General features: G+C 42.7%; 1 protein-coding gene across 4 annotated transcripts in view; it reads left to right on the top strand.

Annotated features, from left to right (window-relative positions):
* LOC118357836 (voltage-dependent N-type calcium channel subunit alpha-1B-like) overlaps positions 1–24962 on the top strand; it is a 145413-nt gene that overhangs the window by 95597 nt on the left and 24854 nt on the right. For all 4 annotated transcript variants that reach the window (XM_052478624.1, XM_052478623.1, XM_052478622.1 and 1 more), the window contains 15 exons: positions 2806–2932; positions 4322–4451; positions 6877–6936; positions 7233–7339; positions 12819–12915; positions 13199–13359; positions 15314–15451; positions 19244–19445; positions 21089–21253; positions 22082–22192; positions 22326–22409; positions 23467–23583; positions 23788–23853; positions 24059–24150; positions 24394–24544. In XM_052478624.1, coding sequence (XP_052334584.1) covers positions 2806–2932; positions 4322–4451; positions 6877–6936; positions 7233–7339; positions 12819–12915; positions 13199–13359; positions 15314–15451; positions 19244–19445; positions 21089–21253; positions 22082–22192; positions 22326–22409; positions 23467–23583; positions 23788–23853; positions 24059–24150; positions 24394–24544 — 1808 coding nt within the window. The remainder of the gene's footprint in view (positions 1–2805; positions 2933–4321; positions 4452–6876; positions 6937–7232; positions 7340–12818; positions 12916–13198; positions 13360–15313; positions 15452–19243; positions 19446–21088; positions 21254–22081; positions 22193–22325; positions 22410–23466; positions 23584–23787; positions 23854–24058; positions 24151–24393; positions 24545–24962) is intronic.

Genomic DNA, 24962 nt, shown 5'->3' with positions numbered 1-24962 from the left:
CACTAACCCTTATCCCCAGTCAGTATCAATCTTAACACTAAACCCTTATCCCCAGTCAGTATCAATCTTAACACTAACCCTTATCCCCAGTCAGTATCAATCTTAACACTAACCCTTATCCCCAGTCAGTATCAATCTTAACACTAAACCCTTATCCCCAGTCAGCATCAATCTTAACACTAACCCTTATCCCCAGTCAGTATCAATCTTAACACTAACCCTTATCCCCAGTCAGTATCAATCTTAACACTAACCCTTATACCCAGTCAGTATCAATCTTAACACTAACCCTTATCCCCAGTCAGTATCAATCTTAACACTAAACCCTTATCCCCAGTCAGTATCAATCTTAACACTAACCCTTATCCCCAGTCAGTATCAATCTTAACACTACACCCTTATCCCCAGTCAGTATCAATCTTAACACTAATCCCTTATCCCCAGTCAGTATCAATCTTAACACTAAACCCTTATCCCCAGTCAGTATCAATCTTAACACTAACCCTTATCCCCAGTCAGTATCAATCTTAACACTAACCCTTATCCCCAGTCAGTATCAATCTTAACACTAACCCTTATCCCCAGTCAGTATCAATCTTAACACTAACCCTTATCCCCAGTCAGTATCAATCTTAACACTAACCCTTATCCCCAGTCAGTATCAATCTTAACACTAACCCTTATCCCCAGTCAGTATCAATCTTAACACTAAACCCTTATCCCCAGTCAGTATCAATCTTAACACTAACCCTTATCCCCAGTCAGTATCAATCTTAACACTAAAACCCTTATCCCCAGTCAGTATCAATCTTAACACTAACCCTTATCCCCAGTCAGTATCAATCTTAACACTAAACCCTTATCCCCAGTCCCAGTCAGTATCAATCTTAACACTAAACCCTTATCCCCAGTCAGTATCAATCTTAACACTAACCCTTATCCCCAGTCAGTATCAATCTTAACACTAACCCTTATCCCCAGTCAGTATCAATCTTAACACTAAACCCTTATCCCCAGTCAGTATCAATCTTAACACTAACCCTTATCCCCAGTCAGTATCAATCTTAACACTAACCCTTATCCCCAGTCAATCAATCTTAACACTAACCCTTATCCCCAGTCAGTATCAATCTTAACACTAACCCTTATCCCCAGTCAGTATCAATCTTAACACTAAACCCTTATCCCCAGTCAGCATCAATCTTAACACTAACCCTTATACCCAGTCAGCATCAATCTTAACACTAACCCTTATACCCAGTCAGTATCAATCTTAACACTAACCCTTATACCCAGTCAGTATCAATCTTAACACTAACCCTTATCCCCAGTCAGTATCAATCTTAACACTAACCCTTATCCCCAGTCAGTATCAATCTTAACACTAAACCCTTATCCCCAGTCAGTATCAATCTTAACACTAAACCCTTATCCCCAGTCAGTATCAATCTTAACACTAACCCTTATCCCCAGTCAGTATCAATCTTAACACTAAACCCTTATCCCCAGTCAGCATCAATCTTAACACTAACCCTTATCCCCAGTCAGTATCAATCTTAACACTAACCCTTATCCCCAGTCAGTATCAATCTTAACACTAAACCCTTATCCCCAGTCAGCATCAATCTTAACACTAACCCTTATACCCAGTCAGTATCAATCTTAACACTAACCCTTATCCCCAGTCAGTATCAATCTTAACACTAACCCTTATACCCATTCAGTATCAATCTTAACACTAAACCCTTATCCCCAGTCAGTATCAATCTTAACACTAACCCTTATCCCCAGTCAGTATCAATCTTAACACTAACCCTTATCCCCAGTCAGTATCAATCTTAACACTAAACCCTTATCCCCAGTCAGTATCAATCTTAACACTAACCCTTATCCCCAGTCAGTATCAATCTTAACACTAAACCCTTATCCCCAGTCAGCATCAATCTTAACACTAACCCTTATCCCCAGTCAGTATCAATCTTAACACTAACCCTTATCCCCAGTCAGTATCAATCTTAACACTAACCCTTATCCCCAGTCAGTATCAATCTTAACACTAACCCTTATCCCCAGTCAGTATCAATCTTAACACTAAACCCTTATCCCCAGTCAGTATCAATCTTAACACTAACCCTTATACCCAGTCAGTATCAATCTTAACACTAAACCCTTATCCCCAGTCAGTATCAATCTTAACACTAACCCTTATCCCCAGTCAGTATCAATCTTAACACTCTAAACCCTTATCCCCAGTCAGTATCAATCTTAACACTAACCCTTATCCCCAGTCAGTATCAATCTTAACACTAAACCCTTATCCCCAGTCAGCATCAATCTTAACACTAACCCTTATACCCAGTCAGTATCAATCTTAACACTAACCCTTATCCCCAGTCAGTATCAATCTTAACACTAAACCCTTATCCCCAGTCAGCATCAATCTTAACACTAACCCTTATACCCAGTCAGTATCAATCTTAACACTAACCCTTATCCCCAGTCAGTATCAATCTTAACACTAACCCTTATACCCATTCAGTATCAATCTTAACACTAAACCCTTATCCCCAGTCAGTATCAATCTTAACACTAACCCTTATCCCCAGTCAGTATCAATCTTAACACTAAACCCTTATCCCCAGTCAGCATCAATCTTAACACTAATCCCTTATCCCCAGTCAGTATCAATCTTAACACTAAACCCTTATCCCCAGTCAGTACCACAAACCTATTTTCCCTCTAATACTGTTACTTCAGTGTCTTGTGTTTCTGAGGTGTATGTAAACCTTTGTGTCTGTGTCCCAGTGAACAGTATAGACTGTGAAACCATGCCTATGAACGAGGAGAAGAAGACCCTGGAGGAGCGGACTCAGAGTGGACCCAGACCCATCCTGCCTTACAGCTCCATGTTTGTGTTTGGCCAGGCCAACGTGTGAGTTGCCCGCGTGGACAGCTCTACCCAACACTGCTCTGTGCTACACAACTCACACCATTCACGCCACAAACACTCTGCCTTCCATGTAGCAAGTCCCTGCATGTTGACATTGTCATCTGGCCCCACTTTTAACTCCTTTAGCGAAGCTGTTAAAATGTAACACTAAAGCACTTTCCTTTAAGTCCACACACTCAGTCATATATTCATGTTTGTAGATGACTTGTAAACCTTTGCCTAACCCTACAATCAATGAATAGAAAACAAAAGCAGCAGCCAGCCATCCAACCAATGTTATAGCCCGTCTATATGCAGCCAGCTAGCCAATGGTATAGCCCGTCTATATGCAGCCAGCCAGCCAATGTTATAAGCAGTCTATATGCAGCCAGCCAGCCAATGTTATAGGCAGTCTAAATGCAGCCAGCCAGACAATGTTATAGCCCGTCTATATGCAGCCAGCCAGCCAACCAATGTTATAGCCCGTCTATATGCAGCCAGACAGCCAGCCAATGTTATAGCCCATCTATATGCAGCCAGCCAGCCAACCAATGTTATAGCCCGTCTATATGCAGCCAGCCAGCCAGCCAACCAATGTTATAGCCCGTCTATGCAGCCAGCCAGCCAGCCAACCAATGTTATAGCCCATCTATATGCAGCCAGCCAGCCAATGTTATAGCCCGTCTATATGCAGCCAGCCAGCCAGCCAATGTTATAGCCTGTCTATATGCAGCCAGCCAGCCAGCCAGCCAGTGTTATAGCCTGTCTATTTGTAGCCAGCCAGCCAATGTTATAGCCCGTCTATATGCAGCCAGCCAGCCAATGTTATAGCCCGTCTATATGCAGCCACCCAGCCAATGTTGTAGCCCGTCTATATGCAGCCAGCCAGCCAATGTTATAAGCAGTCTATATGCAGCCAGCCAGCCAATGTTATAGGCAGTCTATATGCAGCCAGCCAGCCAGCCAATGTTATAGCTCGTCTATATGCAGCCAGCGAGCCAGCCAGCCAGCCAATGTTATAGCCCGTCTATATGCAGCCAGCCAGCCAATGTTATAGCCATCTATATGCAGCCAGCCAACCAATGTTATAGCCCGTCTATATGCAGCCAGCCAGCCAGCCAATGTTATAGCCCGTCTATATGCAGCCAGCCAGCCAATGTTATAGCCCGTCTATTTGCAGCCAGCCAGCCAGCCAATGTTATAGCCCGTCTATATGCAGCCAACCATTACTAGGAACAGTGTCTACATTAGTCTCTCAGGTGAGCTGTGTATGGACTATAGGATCTCTTTCTCTCTCTCTCTCTCTCTCTCTCTCTCTCTCTCTCTCGTTCTCTCTCGTTCTCTCTCTCTTTCTCTCTTTCTTCCTCTCACTCTCTTTCTCTCTCTCTCCAGGGTGCGGCGTCTGTGTCATTATATTGTCAGCCTGCGGTACTTTGAGATGTGTATCCTGGTGGTGATATCCATGAGTAGCATTGCATTGGCTGCAGAGGACCCTGTCCAGGCCAACGCTCCGCGCAACAATGTGAGTCTACACACACACACACACACACACACACACACACACACACACACACACACACACACACACACACACACACACACACACACACACACACACACACACACACACACACACACACACACACACACACACACACACACACACAGGAAGACATGCCAGACACACACAACCTGAAATAGTCCATCCACCCAGACAGTGTGGTGAAGAAGGCGCAACTGCTCCTTTCCAACAGAAATTTGGCTTGGCCCAACCGAGCCACGGCCTGTTCACCCCGCTGGCATCGAGAAGGTGGAGACAGTACAGGTGCATTAGAGCTGGGACCAAGAGTTTGAAAAACAGAGATTGAACACTGGTCACTTTAATTAAGCGATAAGGCACCCGAGGCAGTGCTGTACCATGAATATAGTCACAGGTAAGCGATAGTGGATCCACCAGAAGATATAGTCCCGGACAGAAATCTGGTTATTAGTTATTTTGGTCATGTTGCTACAGACGCTCCGGTCCTTAATTACTTTTGCAAAGTCGCTATGCGAAAGGACCAGTTGTCCATTCTAAACAAAATGGTTGCTATGCGCGCTTCTTGTCCTTTGCTAGCCAAGCCAAATTCAGCTCACTCAGTTCACGTCAAACATTGAACCTGGAATGACAGTTCACTAGCTGCATTTTTGTATTTGACCTTTTTTGCTTCTTCTTCTGTCGGCACTTACCATGATAATGATGTGGCTAAGACCAGGCTGTCTGGTCTCGTCTAGGCACCGTTCACTCTATGGTGCTACAGAGATCGAATTTCCAAAAGTGAAACATTGTTTCCTACAGGTCGGACAGGCAGACACAGCAAGGCTTATATTAACCCCCGCAGTACCAAACCAAATACTAGGCCGGAAGCAAAGGGAAGCAATGTGCGTGTAGAAATAAATACAAGAGAGGATTCAGAAAGCAACCTAAACATGGCGTTCTTGTGGATGGAACCGTTAGCAAGCGTAGGTGTGTCTCTGATGGCCAATGCAGCACTTATAATTCATTGATGATGTCCTCGAAGCCGGTGTTTGGAGGAGTTAATGTCACGGGGGTGTTCGTCTCGGGCCGGCAAACCGTGCCAATATATTCTCGAAACACTGGCTTTCGAAGGCATTATCCCTTTTATACAACGGGTTACCAATATATTCAAATAATGATTGACATATTTTTATGATGATTCATGATTCATGATTTCGACTGGCTGAGAAAAGCTGCCATCCTGTCTGTCTTGTCCCGACTCCTGACACGTTCATTAACATGGGACAGCTGGAGATCCAATTTCAATATTGAAACAATGTTGCAAATGTTGGAGAGACAGACAGCAAGGTTATTACCAGTAGACTCTGCTGTTGAAAACCAAACGCTCGTCTAAAAGACATGGGAGATGATGTCTAGATACTTTTTACAGTGTTGATCTTGTATATAAATTGCCTGGCTGGGCTGATGAGACAGTGGATTGAGCAGTCAGATGGAACAGAGTAAATAGGAATTTCAACGTCATAGATTTAGCCGGTGGTAAACAATAAGTATCCAGGATTAGACTCACCCATTGTATAATTAAGCAATACGGCCCGAGGGGGTGTGGTATATGACCAATATACTATGGCTAAGGGCTGTTCTTACGCACGATGCAACGCAGAGTGCCTGGACACAGCCCTTAGCTGTGGTAAATTGGCCATATATCACAAACCCCCGAAGTACCTTATTGCTATTATAAACTGGTTATCAATGTAATTAGCAGTAAAAATAAATGTTTTGTCATACCTGTGGTATACAGTATGTTACCACCCAGTTTATAATAATGTTTACATACTGTTTTCCCACTTCTATATATATATATATATATAACTGTATTCTAGTATATATATATATATATATACTAGAATACAGTTATATATATATATTTTACTGTATTCTAGTCAAGGCTCATCCTATAAAACTACTGCTGTACACACCTTTTCTATTCATATACTGTTTATACATACCACCATATCTATATATATATATATATATATATATATATATATATATATATATATATATATATATACATACATACTGTATATATTCCGGACTCTGATATTGCTCGTTCTGATATCTCTTCATGTCTTAATTAGAATTTAGAGGATTTGTGTGTATTGTTGTCGTATTGCTAGATATTGCTGCACTGTTGCACTGCACCTGCGATAACATCTGCATAACTGTGTACACGACCAATAAGATTTGAATTGATTTGACTCAGTTTGACATTTAAAAAAACAACAACAGGTGTGACAACCAAGTTCTTCCAGACATATCCGTCAGCGAGGAGAAAATCAGGCAGCTGTTCAAATGAGCTAGAGGAATAATTACTTTTGCATTGCCTCTTGGCTGTGTTTTTCTCTTGCACTTACTCTCTCCTGTTCAGGTGCTCAAGTATCTGGACTACGTCTTCACGGGGGTTTTCACATTTGAGATGGTGATTAAGGTAAGCGCTTGGATAGGCGCGTGTCATTAAATTACATTTTTACTACATGACTGAACAAAAATAATATCCTTTTTGGGCAGCTGTCTTAGATTTCCACGATATATTTGTCTAGAATTGATTTCTTTGTTTTTCATTCTGTTACTCCTATGGTTGTATTGGCCTCATGCTACGTGCCGTGTTTATTGAAATGCATTACTAAATGAGAGCACTTTAATTGAATACATTGTAGGACTATAGGAGGTTGCTCCAACCTCAGTGTTCTGTAGCCGTCTAACCCTGCTCTCTGATTGGTCCAGATGGTTGACCTGGGCCTCCTGCTCCATCCTGGTTCTTACTTCAGAGATCTCTGGAACATTCTGGACTTCATTGTGGTCAGTGGCGCACTGGTGGCATTTGCATTTTCGTAAGTTGTATATATTCTTAGTAACGTTCATCGTTTCATGAAATAAAATAATTGCACAAGGCAAATTTGACAGAAGAAAACTGATAAGCTGCACTTTCCCAGAAATACTTTTCTCTTTTGAATTTACATGCGCTGCGATTCATCTGTCATTTCCCATCGGTTAAATTCCTCAGAATCAAACTCCTTGTATCACCACAATATAATATGTCCTCCTGAATGATGATGTCTGCTACCTCTAATTGCTGGAATATTGTATTCATTATGGGCTCAGTCTTTGGGATGGGTTTTTGGGCAAATTGTTGTGATTATTTGTAAGAATGAGAATATGTCAATTCAGGTGAAGCACTGGGTTTAGTCCGGGAGAGAGAGTCTCTGTGGGTTTAGGGTAATTATCCTGTACATCTGGTAATGCTGCTGCTGCTGCTGCTGCTGCTGCTGCCAGAACCTACCATTAGTTCCATAACAACACAATGGGAAAATAGGAATGCATAATGTCATGTTTATTTGCTTATAGTTGAGGTGTTTTTCAGTAAGGATTGTAATTGTGTTAAATTAACCTCCACAAAATGCTTTATTTCATGCTGTGTGTGTGTGTGTGTGTGTGTGTGTGTGTGTGTGTGTGTGTGTGTGTGTGTGTGTGTGTGTGTGTGTGTGTGTGTGTGTGTGTGTGTGTGTGTGTGTGTGTGTGTGTGTGTGTGTGTGTGTGTGTGTGTGTGTGTGTGTGTGTGTGTGTGTGTGTGTGTGTGTCTGTCTGTGTGTCTGTGTGTGTGTCTGTGTGTGTCTGTGTGTGTGTGTGTGTGTTTACACAAGTGTTATGTGCGCTGTTGACTCAAAGTTCCTTTTCTGTTTCCTTGTGGCTTGGATCTCTTGAAGGAGCTTCATGGGGTAATGCTTTCTCTCTCTCTCTCTCTCTCTCTCTCTCTCTCTCTCTCTCTCTCTCTCTCTCTCTCTCTCTCTCTCTCTCTCTCTCTCTCTCTCTCTCTCTCTCTCTTTCTCTCTCATCTTGCCTGTCTCTGTTTGTGTGAGCTAACAGGGTCTATGCTCAGTCCATAGGCCCGTTTTGTTCTGGGACACACTCATCTCTCTCTCTTCTCGTCATCTTTTCATAGTCCACTTGTCTTCTCTCATATTTATCTGCTTGACCACAGATCCTCTGTCCTGTTCCATGTTCCCCTCCGCTATAGGGGACAATGTCACCTCAGTGTGACTACATATTCACCAGGACCGCACTAGACAAATACATGTGTTGCTGTGATAAGAAGGATCCTACTGCTCTATATCAGCTCATGTTTTGATTACAAATGGACCTACTCACCAAACACATTTCATTAAGTGGCAACTACTCATGCAAGGTAGCATGAAATAACGCCACTTTAGAGCCCGAGGAGCTCTTTACATCTCTGCATGGAATCTCAGAGTGTGTTTAAACTGTTATGGTGTCATCAAGGTATCTATATTGGTGACTGCTTCGTGACCATACGGTACCACCCTCCATCCCCATTTTGTTTGTCCACAGCACTGCCTCTAGTATCTATCACTCTCCCCTAGCCACTCTGACAGACAGCCAGGCGTGTTGATGTTGATCGATGGACATTATTCTCCCTGCATGCCCCGGGCCTCATTCTGCCTGTCATGTCAATGTGATCCACCGACTCATTGTGAATGAACCGTACCGCCACCTTTGATGTGTCATCGACACACTGTTTGTGCGGTGTTGCTTCCTTGAATCTCACAACCACGTGTCACCATTCCATCTCCCTTCAGACGTTCCACATCTGTCAGATGTCCTCTGTCTGCTGGAAACGTCTGCTAGTACACGGGAAACACACTCTTACCTGTGCCACCAAAACAAGTGGCAGGAGTGTCTTTTTGGCAAACAAAATCTGAGTTTTAGGAACATTGCCTTGGAAAAACTGAAAGTCATTTTGCAACCCAGTCATCCTCGAAGAAGTGTCATTATGGCCGAGATTGTCATTTGGCGAGTTCCTTTTCTAATCGAATCAGTTCCTCACACTTTCACAATAGCATTCAACTGTCTGTCACTGACGGACTAGTACAGTCAATGACAAACATCTCAATTTCATACATCATAGGCCTATTCCCATTCACCATGTCGTAATTGTTTAGAGTGTACCTGTCATATTTTCTATGTGTGGGAAGACGCCATAATTGTGCTCTTTATCTTGTTTTTTCCCTTTACTGTTTTCCCCCGTCAGACCGCCACAAGGTGTGCCCAGGTGGGGACCCCCCTCTCCCCTCTACCCCTCTTTCTTCTGCTTAGGCCAGGATCATATCACTAAACCTGTATGAGTAAAGGGTTTCCTTTACAGTCCTGGAGCCATGTCACTCTGATAGCTTTCAATAGAAACCTCTCTTTCTCTTTCTGGGTGTTCAAATCCAATTTGATTTGTCAGATGCGCCGAATAGAACAGGTGTAGACTTTACAGTGAAACGCGAACTTACAAGCTCCTAACCGACAGTTCAGTAAAAAAAAAAGATGAGTAAAAATAAGAAATAAAAGTAGCAAGTAATTAAAGAGCACTCTCCAATCTTACTGTAAATGGATGCTCGTGTAAAACGTGTTCATAATTGATGATTGGGCCAAATCCCAGCATCAGCACTATCTATGGTGGCCATTCTAATCATTATGTACAGCAGACTCTTTGTGTTCATTTTCAAGCTTCTATGCCCAAGTCAAATACTCTGAGCTATTATAACACACATTCATGTTTATTATGTTAAACTAGGAGACACACCAAGCATAGCCATATCAGTGCCTATATTAAAACATAATACAGTCTTGTTCCACACTGACAGAGAGAGAACTACAGATGTAGGATCTTAATTTGATCACCCTGTTGCAGGACAACCTTCCTGCAATGCAGGACATTTTAAACATTTTGTAGTGTATTTGAGGATTAAAAAGGTTTCTGAAGTTTGTAATTTCCCCTTTGAAATTACAGACCTGATTTTCCCTAACGAAAATGTACCAACCGTTACAAAAATGTCCATGAATTATAATCCACATAATAATTCACATTTCCTGTTGCTGCAGGGATTGTTTTCCTGCTGTAGCAAAATGGGTCAAATCAAGATCCTATATCTGTAGGACTACCTTTAGAGTAGTAGTAAAAATAGCCAGTGCTGAGACAGGACATGGTGGTTATTTTGGATGACCGTTTTGTTCTCCTTCCAGGGAGATGACATATGGGACACGCCAGCCACCTGTACCTGAGAATGATGTCCTCATTACACATTTAACCACTGTCTTGGCGTCTCATAGCTCTATCACCGTCCAGCCCCTGTAGAAAACTCAAAGCGCTCGCAATGAAACTCCCAAGTCACATGTTTTTCTCCAAGCTGGTCAAGCGTCCTTTGAAAGCTATCAAAATGTCATGTGTGGTTTAACATGTGTGAGTGTTTTGTGATCTCAAACCACGGGCTCTACTTACTGTGAAAAAAAAGCATGCTGGACTAATGCGTATCAGAGCATGAATGTTGCATGCTGCTGTGGTAGAGTAGAGCTGTAACGGAGGCTGTGGGAGGGAGGAACCTCAGCGTCATATCACATGTCCATGCTGTGTTGGGCATACCAGCCAGGGTTACAACATGGCCAGAGTTACAACATCCCACTTGGATGGGAAGTGTGTGTGTGTGTGTGTGTGTGTGTGTGTGTGTGTGTGTGTGTGTGTGTGTGTGTGTGTGTGTGTGTGTGTGTGTGTGTGTGTGTGTGTGTGTGTGTGTGTGTGTGTGTGTGTGTGTGTGTGTGTGTGTGTGTGTGTGTGTGTGATGGCAGCTGACTGCAGACAAGAGGGGGGAGGCAGGGCAGAGTAGGGGAAAATGAAGGGTGCTGGCAGATTTGTTTCTCTCTGTTGCCATTTGCCTCCTCCTGGACTGTCTTGTTGGTGCCATGTTAATCATATTCACCAGATGCTGCGATCTTTACAAGTTCGTCTTTATCTCTCAGTTGAAAATGAGTGACTGCTATGGTAGGATTTACTTTAACAACAGAGGCGTTCACCTTTTCAGAGAAATCTCTCTAGATTTGAGACAGAGATGTGATTGAGTGACATGACTGCTGGAACATTTTACATTGTGATATAAATGTTGTTGACTGTACTGTACGTTGAATAGGTCTGTTTCTATAACATTTATTCATGTGAAGTGTCACGTAGTATCTTTGACTGGTTATTTATGTGTTGCCGACTGTTTATTGGAGTCATTCAAATCCACGATTCACCAATGGGATGATTGACCTTAAATACATGACCATTTTGTGTACTGTACCACACATTGGTCAATTATTTTACATTTGATATAACATGCAGTATTTCGTATCACTTCGTTGTATTTGATTTGGAGATGCCTGTGTTGCGAGTCACTTGTATTGCTATTCTCACAGCTCCCCAAGGTGATGATTCAGCATGAGCTCTTCTGAGTCTGTAGGGAACATTCATATACACGGAGACTTAATGGGATTCTGCTCAGACTTCTTCACATGTTGGTTCAAAAGATGTTCTGTTTTTCCGCCCATTGTATCTGAGAAAGTCTATTACATCTCTTGTTCCTGTATTTCCCCGTGAGTCATAATACTCTACACTGACATCCTTTCATCTTTTCGTTTGTCAGTCTCACCATCTCAGCTTAACGAGCAGGATTTGTGTATGAAAACAGCATTGGTTCCTTTAAAAGAAACGTCACAGTTGATTTTTTTTGCCACTGGTTATGGGTTCTTCTGCAGAAACCTGATGCACAGTCTGTAGAGCGAGCGTACTTGATTTATTTTTTGGGTGCTATTTGCATGGAGAAATATGTGTTGAGATGTAACTCTCAGAGAAGGTGTATTGCTGTGGGATAACTACTCTGCATGCTATACATCCACAAACTGTCCAATTCGCTCATGTAATCCAGGATTACATGCTACAGTACACCTATCTGAATGGTCTGGAGAGGCATGAGCCTACAGTGAGATTACTAATCCATTCTCAGTTGGGGCTGGGTGGTTGGTTGTCACAAACAATTATCTGTACCAAGGGTATCTACAGCTTTGACAAAAAAATGTTTACCTCAATTATTATTCTGTTGTATTTTTCAAACACAAATAATCTTGAAAGTATTATTAGAAATGCAATGTCTTTAGTAGTGGGAGATGGTAATGTAAATAACAAACGTTCTCCTAACCCCATTTCCTTAGATTGTAAGAACATTTCCATTCACGTTCGGTAAAGACCGTCAGAGAGCATTCTTCAAATGCTTTCTGTTTCTTAGTCTAAACCTTTCCATTCATGAAACTTGTAGAAGCAACAGTGATTCATCAACAAGCTTTTGACTTTTGTCACGAGTGGTTTGGCTCTTTTTTAATGCAATTGTTTTAATGCAATTGTTGTCGTTTCTGAATACAACTACCTTCACACGGCGTTTAGCATTTGAGTGTTGACCTTACAGGTTTGCTGTCTAACTTAGTGTTTTTCTTGTGCAGAGGGTCCAAAGGAAAGGACATCAGCACCATCAAGTCCCTCAGAGTTCTGCGAGTCTTACGGCCCCTCAAGACCATCAAACGCCTACCCAAGCTGAAGGTACGGAATAGGACTTTACCTGACCTGTACACTACACGTGTATTCACTGGTGTTGACTTGTCAGGACACAGAGTCATCAGGGTGTACTGTATCTAACCCAGCCCCATGTTTCTCTGTGTGTGTACGTGTGTTTGTGCACGTGTGCGTGTGTGTGTTTGTGCGTGTGTGTGCACGTGTGTGTGCACGTGTGTGTGCGTGTGTGTGTGCACGTGTGCATGTGTGTGTGTGCACGTGTGCGTGTGTGTGTTTGTGCGCGCGTGTGTGTGTGTGTGTCCTCTCTCAGGCTGTGTTTGACTGTGTGGTCAACTCCCTGAAGAACGTGTTCAACATCCTCATAGTCTACATGCTCTTCATGTTCATCTTCGCTGTCATCGCCGTGCAGCTGTTCAAGGGCAAGTTCTTCTACTGCACCGATGAGTCCAAGAGCCTGGAGAAAGACTGCAGGTAGGTTTACAGTACAGTACACTGAGCAAGCCTGGCGCAAGAAGAAAGGGCATTTTGAAATGAACAGGAGAAGGCAGATGAGCAAAGTTGGCACCAAGGCACTGGGCCTAACATTGACATAGCAAACCATGGAATAACGGTAACAGCTCTAGAGATGGCGGCCCCCCCCCCAGGGCAGCTGAGGTGGTACGGCCCAGGGGCTCTATTTTTTACTGGATTTAAGGAGGCAAACGCACCGTCGTTTCCAATTTCGTTATGTAAAAACAATTTACCTGTCTAACATCAGCTGGCTTGCGCTGAGGTGGGTGGGGTGGAAATATTGGAGGTGTGTTCTTGAAAATGTGCGCCAATATGGCAATTTCAGTGAGCACAACTAGGACTATTTAAGACCGACCAACAGCTGGTCTTCGGGGTTACTCACTTGGTTATGATTTTGCCAACGGTGGCGCACACAGTTGCTTTATTTATGTACATCACAAATGTTTTGTTAAAATATCACAAGCAGCAAAACAGTCAACAGACATTCCGCTTTTTTTATGTATGTTGGACATTATTTTTGTCCAACTTCTGTGAAACGTTTGGACATTATGTGTGATGCCCATTTCATGAAAGGTGTCAGTGACTTGTAGGAAGCCTGTTTAGGAACATCAAGTTATTTCAAAAGACTGATTATTGTTTTTCATTGATCATTTTGTCAAAAAAATACATATTCCTCTTATCTCTGTTGGATCTGACTGTCTTATCGCGGGATTTGCGATCACTGTCCGTGGTGCTGAATCCACTTGTATGCTATATTTGCCTGTTTGTTTGTTTACCTTTCATGTGGCAAAGTGATTACTGGCCATATCAACACAGATGGTAGGCTTTAGCTTTATATATTTAAGAGCAGTAACGGTGAGTTGATTACAGTACCAGTCAATAGTTTGGACACAACTACTCATTCCAGGGTTTTTCTTTCCTTTTACGATTTTCTACATTGTAGAATAATAGTGAAGACATCAAAACTATTAAATAACACATATGGAATCATGTAGTAACCAAAACAAAAAAAGTTTATATTTGTGATTCTTCAAAGTTGCCACCCTTTGCCTTGATGACAGCTTTGCACAGTTCTTTGCAGGCCAGTCATCCGCCAAACTCAGATTCGTCTGCCAGATTGTGAAGCGTGATCATCACTTTAAAGAACGCGTTTCCACTGCTCCAGAGTGCAATGGTGGCAAGCTACACACCACTCCAGCCAACGCTTGTCATTGCGCATGGTGATCTTAGGCTTGTGTGTGGCTGCTCGGCCATGGAAACCCATTTCATGAAGCTCCCGACAAACAGTTATTGTGCTGACATTGCTTCCAGAGGCAGCTTGGAACTTGGTACTGAGTGTTGCAACCGAGGACAGATGATTTTTACGCGCTACGCTTGTGTGGCCTACTACTTTGCAGCTGAGCCGTTGTTGCTCCTCGGCGTATCCACTTCACAATAACAGCACTTACAGTTGACCGGGGCAGCTCTAGCAGGGCTGAAATTTGACGAACTGACTTGTTGGAATGGTGGCATCCTATGATGGTGAATCAGTGAGCTATTTAGTAAGGCCATTCTACTGCCAATGTTTGTCTATGGAGATTGCATGGCTGGGTGCTAGATTCTATACACCTGTCAACAACGGGTGTGGCTGAAATAACTGTATCCACTAATTTGAAGGGGTGTCCACATACTGCTGTATATATGCTGTATCTTCCCCCATAGAGAGAAGAACAGCCCAGTGCTGCGTTGAAGACAGTTGCATTAATTATGTGTTTTTGTTTGGGTATCTTATTGATTTGTCACATGGACAGTGTCTTGTCACCCTAATCAAAGAGGTATCTGAATATTCATATTCCTGTATGTGTTCGTGTGCAGTAAGTTGTTCTCTCTCTCTCTCTCTCTCTCTCTCTCTCTCTCTCTCTCTCTCCATAAACAGAGGTAATTTCCTGGACTATGATAAAGATGAGGTGGCCGCCCAGCCTCGGGTGTGGAAGAAGTACGAGTTCCACTATGACAACGTGCTTTGGGCCTTCCTCACTCTCTTCACTGTGTCCACCGGAGAGGGCTGGCCTGAGTAAGTCCACTTTCCAGGCTCCTTTTCAGTAGATCTATAGAGTTGAAGTCTTTGGTGGGGATATGTTCTGAGAATATGCTGTGGCTCTTTGACAGACAGACAGACAGACAGACAGACAGACAGACAGACAGACAGACAGACAGACAGACAGACTCCTTTTCAGACAGACTCTATAGAGTTGAAGTCTTTGGGGATATGTTCTGAGAATATGCTGTGGCTCTTTGACAGACAGACAGACAGACAGTATAACAGACAGGCCTGACAGACATGTTCAGAATGACAGACAGACTGATGCCTCTCAGACAGGAAGTAGAATGGGTAAACATGACATGGGATATGCACTGAGAATGTGCTGTTGTCTGGTATCTCTCAGACATCCAGAAAGACAGTCAGACACAGACAGACAGTAGAACAATAGGGTTTTTCTATAAACTAGGCTACCAGCGAGGATTTCCTACACTGGACAACTTGTTAGAGCTGTTGATAAGTCATTGATATCTGTCAATTTAGTTAATGTCATGATATTATTAAGATATAAGATACAGTTGAAGTTGGAAGTTTACATACACTTAGGTTGGAGTCATTAAAACTTGTTTTTCAACCAAAGGACCTTGTGAAGATGCTGGAGTAAGCAGTTACAAAGTATTTATATCCATAGTAAAAACGAGTCCTATATCAACATAACCTGAAAGGCTGCTCAGCAAGGAAGAAGCCACTGCTCCAAAACCACCATAAACAAGCCAGACTATGGTTTGCAACTGCACAGGGGGACAAAGATTGTACTTTTTGGAGAAATATCCTCTGGTCTGATAAAACAAAAATAGAACTGTTTGGCTATAATGGCCATCATTATGTTTGGAGGAAAAAGGGGGAAGCTTGCAACCGGAAGAACACCATCCCAACCGTGATGCACAAGGGTGGCAGCATCATGTTGTGGGGGTGCTTTGCTGCAGGAGGGACTGGTGCACTTCACAAAATAGATGGCCTACAAACCTGACTCAGTTACACAAGCTCTGTCAGGAGGAATGGGCCAAAATTCACCCAACTTATTGTGGGAAGCTTGTGGAAGGCTACCCAAAATGTTTGACTCAAGTTAAACAATTTAAAGCAATACTTCCAAATACTAAATGGAGTGCATGTAAACTTCTGACCCACTGGGAATGTGATGAAATAAATAAAAGCTGAAATAAATCATTATCTCTACTATTATTCTGACATTTCACATTCTTAAAATAAAGTGGTGATCCTAACTGTCCTAAGACAGGGCATTTTTACTCTGATTTAATGTCAGGAATTGTGCTAAACTGAGTTTAAATGTATTTGGCTAAGGTGTATGTAAACTTCCGACTTCAACTGTACAGAAAATTCAATCAAATTCAGGAGTTGATTAAAACCTATGTTTAACTCTTTATCATGATTATTGTCTTTACGGATTTGTCCAAAGTAATGTCACATAAAACATAACTTTTCTGTCCAGTATAAATTGTCATTATATCATATATCAAGCATTAATCTGGTAATTTAGACATTGAACTTGAACCCTGTAAAAATCCTGGAACTAGCTGTCGGACAGTTTTTTTTGTGTAAAGATCTCAGAAATGCACTTTAACTACATAACATTTCCTGTCTCCTTATGTTATGGGGTGAAAACAGCTTTCATGGGCACAGAATAAAATAATAATAATAATAAAATAATGTATGCATTGCAAAATCAAATGCTTCTTACCGAAAGAGTCCCCTTACCTTGATACGTAAAACTTAAATCATTTTCAATAGTTATGCATCATACTTGTTGGATGCCATTTGGTGTCCAGCTGATTAGTTACGACGTAATATTTTTTACATTTTCACACATCATCATCTGATCAAGGAAGGAATTTTCCGAATAACAGGGAAGTGACAAACAGCTGTCGTGATAGTGCATGCGATGCAACAACAGCCCAAGTGCTGGGGGAAAAAAAGGTGATCGCAAAGGAATGTCCAGAATATTCTGGTGTCTCGTTCGTTTTGCCGGTGAAAACCGCTTTGCCTGGACCCACATTGGATCTAATGTCCCTAGCGAATTGATGGTGATCATCTGTTGTTGCCCATTTGATTTACAGCAGTGTCTCGTTAGATCTAACATAGAAAGCATCAAGGTATTGACTTCATATTTTCACGTGTTTTTGTGCCTCGGATTGGACACCGAGTCTACTACCTGATATTATTCTGGATACAATGACATCAAATTATACAGCCTGGTGGGCTTATTCACAACATGATCTGGTCATGAAATATCATGACAAATACATGTTGTTTTCCATGTTAACACCTGCAATTTTAAACAATACAAGGGGCTTGAAGGAGCCCTACTTGAACTTGAAATTGGAGCTCAGAAATTCAAGTACTGGAATAGGCATCCCTTGAAAATCTGACATCTTTGTTGGGGTATAAACCAGTGCAAGTTATGAGGACATCATCTAATGCTGTCTTCAACTTGACTTTCCATACAAATCCTTCCATTAAAAAAGGAACCAGTTTTTTTGGGTCACTTTCTCATTATAAAACAGCAATGGTGAGATTCAAATGGTGAGATTAATGCTGCCGCTGTTCATGGCTTTGTTATGTTTGCCTGCGTCGGCCACAAAGGATAGGAGAAAAATCACCATGCATGCATCCAATTTCTTTATTCAGGCAAGTCCATATTATTCTCACATATTTTAGAATGTAATAATATGTTGAATATCAATGCATCGGCAAGGCCAAAGAAAGGCATTATTCTTCAAGTAGTAATGGCCTACACTTTTTTTCATGCTTTTTGGGGGGGGTGTTCTATATTAGGCCCTATATGTTCTTTATAATTATAACATTGTTTAACATTGCGGTCCTTGAAAATTACAATTAAATGCTTGAAAATGTCCCTGAGAGTCCTTGAATTTCATTTGCCAATGTCTGTATGAACCCTGCTTCAAGGATGTATAGTCCTGGGCCTATGATGTTGAATAGGAGGAGTTATGGTTCAATTTGCATACATTCACTTTTATTCCTCTAAGTGCGCATGTGGAACTGCATGAAAACCCTTTTTATTTCTGTTTCAAACCATTTTAAAACATTTATCCCAATGTCACACATTGGCCCCATTAATTATAGAAAGACCCAGTACTAGAACATTAGAGGGTGAACAAGCCTGCCCTGGGGATATGTTCTGAGAATGTGCTGTGCTAGTCTCTGTAATTGTCTTTAATATCGTATTCAAGCAAAGTGCGCAGGCTTGTCGGGTCAGCACACCAGAGAGGGTTGTCTGTGCAATTTCCGGCATGTTCATAATTCTCCTTCTTATTCCGGATCCTCTGTCCTCCTCAATGAAATCATTGAATTAGCTATGTTATTAAATAATCCAGTGTTGGATGATATGTAAAAATGATGGACTGGTGAGTCATTTAGGTCAGGGTAGAAGTCCATTAAATGAGACTCAGTCCTCATAACCTGGAGGGCTAAGTGGCTAGGCTCTCTCTCTCTCTCTCTCAGTTGGGCTATTACTGAAAGGAATATTTTAGCGCGGCTGATGAAAATGGACCTTTCTATCATCAACATTAAACATTAATCACATGCCTATTACATTTTAACAAAAGCTTTTAATTGACTATGTCCCTAATTTTAGACGTAGAACTTGAAATGGTGTCCTGGTTTCCAGTTAGGTCTTAGTCATATTGTAGTTGCTGTAGGGAACTTGTTGTAGTAGTTTAACTACATTTGGCTGTTGTGGTGAGTGGTTCCATATACTGACAGCATGGTTCCTGTGTTCCTCTCCAGTGTTCTGAAGCACTCTGTGGACGCTACCTTTGAGGACCAGGGTCCCAGTCCAGGCTACCGTATAGAGATCTCCATCTTCTACGTGGTCTACTTTGTGGTCTTTCCCTTCTTCTTCGTCAACATCTTTGTGGCCTTGATCATCATTACCTTCCAGGAGCAGGGAGACAAGGCCATGTCAGAGTGCAGCCTGGAGAAAAACGAGGTACAGTACACTCTTCAAAAAAAAAGGGTGCTATCTAGAACCAAAAAGGGTTCTTCTTCTGTCCCCATAGGAGAACCATTTGAAGAACCCCTTTTTTGTTCAAGGAAGAACCCTTTTGTAGAGTCCTTTCCACACAAGGTTCTACATGGAACCAAAAAGGGTTCTACCCAGCACCAAAAAGGGTTCTCCTATGGGGACAGCCTTTTGGAACCCTTTTTCCTAAGAGTTTACGGAACAGGAAGTAAGGGAAAGGAATAACAATGAATATTTCTTCAATGGTCCCTCTCTCCATTTGTGATTTGTTGGTCATCAGCTCACTAAGCTCACTATGCTCTGTAGATGTTGCCAATCATACTGCCAAACCCTTTCATTAGGCTGAGTACTCAGTGCAGGAACAGTCTCTCTCACTGCTGTTGTTGTTGATGCTGGGTTCAGTTGTGCGTGTTGAGGCAGTGAGGCTGCAGTGGAGCCTACAGTACAGTCTCCCAGCTGAGGGCCAGTGTGACAGGTCCACAGGTCCACGATTGATTCTGGAGCCCCATCTGTGGTTCCACAGGCGGACACAAAGCCAGCGAGCCGTCCCCGTCCCCCCTACCTCATGTCTACCGGGACCCCATTAGACAACCATAGTAGATATATCTCCGTCAGTTCCTATTCTAAACTAAAACAACATACGTTTCCCTGTGTCTGTTTGTATGCTATTCTAAGACGACTCAACTGTGCACAGATAGATAAACACTGAATATACAAAACATTATGAACACCTGCTCTTTCCATGACACAGACTGACAAGGTGAATCCAGGTGAAAGTTATGATCCCTTATTGATGTCACTTGTTAAATCCACTTCAATCAGTGTAGATGAAGGGGAGGAGACAGGTTAAAGAAGGATTTGTAAGCCTTGAAACAGTTTAGACATGGATAGTGTATGTGTGCCATTCGAAGGGTGATTGGGCAAGACAAAAGATTTAAGTGCCTTTGAATGGGGTATGGTAGTAGGTGCCAGGCCCACCCGTTTGTGTCAAGAACTGCAACACTGCTGGGTTTTTAATGCTCAACAGTTTCCCGTGTGCCTCAAGAATGGTCCACCACCCAAAGGACATCCAGCCAACTTGACACAACTGTGGGAAGCATTGGAGTCAACATGGGCCAGCATCCCTGTGGAGCGCTTTCATTACACGCCCCAACAAATTGAGGCTGTTCTGAGGGCAAAAGGGGAGTGGGGGGACTCAATATTATGAAGGTGTTCCTAGTGTTTGGTGTACTCAGTTGTATGTCCCCTCTGTCTATGTCTGTCAGTATGCTGAACTAACTTGACGCTCCTAACTGAAACCAGAACATAGCCAGGAGGAGCCAGCCACTTATTCATCCTCTGGATCTCCACTGCACTTGGCTCTGATAGACTCTGCTTGCTGTCTAGTTAGATATTGGTGGTTTTCTGCACAGTATTTACCTCTGAGAAGCTTTTCCCTTTTAGTTGATGATACAGATGCAATGGTCCTAATGAAGGCAATGCTTGAAAGAGTAACGGATTGACGACTGATGATGGTGCTGATGACCATGATGATGATACTGAGGAAATGGGTGGCGATTATGAAAGAGAACATTGGATGTAAGTGTTCATTTCCATCTCGTTCTTTTCAGAGAGCCTGCATTGACTTTGCCATCAACGCCAAGCAAATGACACGTTACATGCCAGAGAACGTGCAGTCCTTCCAGTACCGGATGTGGAAGTTTGTGGTGTCACCTCCGTTTGAGTACTCCATTATGATCATGATCGCCCTGAACACCGTGGTGCTCATGATGAAGGTTAGTACAGTCCGGCTCATTCACCAGAAAATATAGTAGGATCATTCAATTCAATTGGAATGGTTTTATTGGAATGGGAAACATATGTTTACATTGCCAAAGCAAGTGAGATAGATAATAAGCAAAAGTGAAATAAACAAATAAAAAAAATGATCAATAAATCTTACACTCACAAAAGTTTCAAAGGAATAGAGACATTTCTAATGTAATTGTATGGCTATGTACGGTGTTATAACGATGTGCAAATAGTTAAGGTAAAAAATGGAAAATAAATCAACATAAATATGGGTTATATTTACAATGGTGTTTTTTTATTATTAGCATTTTTTTAACCCCCCTTTTCCCCCAATTTCGTGAATACGATCTTGTCTCATCACCACAACTTCCCAACGGGCGAGTTGGGGAGTTGCAGTGTCCTCCGAATGTTGATGTTGCAGTGTCCTCCGAAACATGACTCGCCAAGCCACGCTTCTTAACACCCACTCGCTTAACCCGGAAGCCAGCTGCACCACTGTGTCGGACTGTGTTGAACACTGTTCAACTGACGACCGTGGTCAGCCTGCAGATGCCCGGCCCGCCACAAGGAGCCACTAGAGCGCGATGAGCCAAGAAAAGCCCCCCCTGGAAAAACCCTCCCCTAACCCGGACAACACTGGGCCAATTGTGCACCGCCCTATGGGACTCCCGGTCACGGCCAGTTGTGACCGGGATCGAACCCAGGCTGTAGTGACGCCGCAACACTGCGATGCAGTGCCTTAGACTGCTGCGCCACTCGAGAGACCTTTACAATGGTGTTTATTCTTCACTGGTTTCTCCTTTCTGCACCAGTTCCATGGAGCTCCAGACTTCTACGAGGCCATGTTGAAGCACTTCAACATTGTCTTCACTGCCCTCTTCTCTCTGGAATGCATTCTGAAGATCATTGCCTTCGGTCCTCTGGTGGGTTTATCATCATTCCTGTTTAGGCTGCATGCTATCAATATGGCAAAAGTGATCAATGATTTGATACTTATTGAATTCATGCACTGCATGCCTTGAGTCTGTGAGTGATATTCAATCCCTCTTGTTCCAGAATTACCTGAAGGATGCCTGGAACGTGTTTGACTTTGTGACAGTGTTGGGAAGTATAACTGACATTGTGGTCACAGAAATCAATGTAAGTTAAGAGACCAGCGTAGCACAAACCGTGTTTCTTCCACTCTCCTCTATATACATTACACTACTTGCTAATGAGGCAGAATTGTGTGATTGACATGCAGAGACCTACAATGTGGGCCTGCCCTGTACACAGGCTAAATATCTATCTCAGCAAATATGTCTTGGCTCTAGTCCAGGACTGAAAGCAGAGACAAAGAGGGGGAGAGAGAAAGTTTGTGAACAGATCTGCATGTTAACACTATTGATTCATCACTGATGTCTGATATGGGATCTGATAACGTGAGGCAATTCAGAGTCAGAGTCCAGCTGAGTGCAGTGTGTGTGTGTGTGTGTGTGTGTGTGTGTGTGTGTGTGTGTGTGTGTGTGTGTGTGTGTGTGTGTGTGTGTGTGTGTGTGTGTGTGTGTGTGTGTGTGTGTGTGTGTGTGTGTGTGTGTGTGTGTGTGTGTGTGTGTGTGTGTGTGTCATTATTGTCATCTGAGCACTATGTGAATCACTCAACATGTTTCTCTCACGTCCTGTAGTAGTTGTTTATTGATGTTCTATACTCATATTGATACAGTATCTGTCCAGTATCCAACAGTATCTGTCCAGATGTCTGTATCATTGTCCAATGCATTGACTGATTTAAGTGTGTGTTCTGAGCTTTTACTGGCTTCCTGTATGTCATTACTGTTTCTATTTTTCTTACTTTTCCTTGTTCCTCCCTGTCCCTCTCCCTTTCCCTGTCCCTCTCTCTGCATTGTCCTCTTGTTTAATGTATTCACTGATGTGCCCACATTCTGCTACGGTTAAACAACTGCTCTTATAGACAACGGTGAGTGACTACACTTCCTGTCTCATTGCTCGTTCTCATTCCCCTCTTTACACAAGCTACAGCACTGTGTGAACTGGTCTGTATGTATTTATTGTTTGGCCTCCTTTAGCAAGCTGAACCAGGACCAGCCAAATACAATCATGTCGGTTTGTCTGTATCATCGTCATATGTAGTCATATTTTGATTGTCTCCTGTGAAAAGGGTGTAATGTTGACTGTGTTCTTGTCTCTGGTCCTGCAGGACCGGCTGTTGAATCTGAGTTTTCTGAGGCTGTTCAGAGCAGCTCGTCTCATCAAGCTGCTGAGGCAGGGATACACCATCCGTATCCTGCTGTGGACCTTCGTCCAGTCCTTCAAGGTAACACACACACACACACACACACACACACACACACACACACACACACACACACACACACACACACACACACACACACACACACACACACACACACACACACACACACACACACACACACACACACACACACACACACACAGTACACTGTATACATTACTTGCATTTAGAGCACTTTGCTGAACAGTGTTCTTGTCCTTCCAGGCCCTGCCCTATGTTTGCCTTCTGATAGCGATGCTGTTCTTCATCTATGCCATCATTGGTATGCAGGTGAGTGCTGCTTCCATTCTTTCCAAATATGAACATTTCCTTCCTGGACTCCCTTGAAAATGTTCCCTTAAAATAATTGGTTTATACACGCCTTCGGACTAAAATGGTGTGAAATTTAGTTTTTTATTAAATAAGAAAATATTTATGCAGTGTAAGGCAGAAACTGGCATGATCTGTGGGTATAATCGATCCCTTACTATACCAGGTGTTTGGAAACATTGAGCTCAACGAGGACACAGCCATCACTCACCACAACAACTTCCGCACATTTCTTCAGGCCCTCATGCTGCTGTTCAGGTAAATACACATTTTCCTTAGTCACTCCTTCCTCTGCTTTACAGAGCACCAACATTATTACAATTGCCCACTCCCTTCCCCTACCTCTCCTGTAACTCTGTAAGCCAGGGGTTGTATGTAGCTAGCAACATCTTACGTCGCCCGAGTTGTACACTGTGACCATCTTCCACAATAACTTTGCTAGAGGTGTTCATTGTAATCTCAAAAGGTATTTCTGTCCGTCTGTCCACCCTTGTTTTCCAGGAGTGCCACAGGGGAGGCGTGGCATGAGATCATGCTGTCGTGTTTGAGTCACAGAGCATGTGATGAGAGGTCAGGCAACCTGGGGAAGGAGTGTGGCAGTGACTTCGCCTACTTCTACTTTGTCTCCTTCATCTTTCTCTGCTCTTTCCTGGTTAGTACTGATGTCATCCAACATACACTGTAACTGTATTGATGTTCTGCTGATGTGCAGTAATAAGGGATGTTAACATTAGACAATGATCTGAATAAGATGGTGCTGAAGAGGATGGCTGACGTTTTACATGCTCCCTTTTTAACGTATTTTTTAAACTTATTTTGTACATAATGTTGCTGCTGCCATCTCTTATGACCAAAAATAACTTCTGGACATCAGATCAGCGATTATTCACTTCGAACTGGAAGAAGATTTTTCCTTTAATGAGTCCGACGAGAAGGATATACTGCTTTCCCGGGAACGGGCCCAAATCCCAAGAATTTGCGTGCAAGAAAAGACGGAGGAAAAGGGGGCGAAGGTAGGGCTGCCTTCTGAGAATCCGTAGACGAGCGAGTAAACTCCCACTGCCATCCGT

Source organism: Oncorhynchus keta, chromosome 25 (assembly GCF_023373465.1).
Source record: "Oncorhynchus keta strain PuntledgeMale-10-30-2019 chromosome 25, Oket_V2, whole genome shotgun sequence".
Classification (NCBI taxonomy): domain Eukaryota; kingdom Metazoa; phylum Chordata; class Actinopteri; order Salmoniformes; family Salmonidae; genus Oncorhynchus; species Oncorhynchus keta.
Note: the sequence above shows the minus strand (reverse complement) of the source record. Positions and strands in the feature narration are given on the sequence as shown.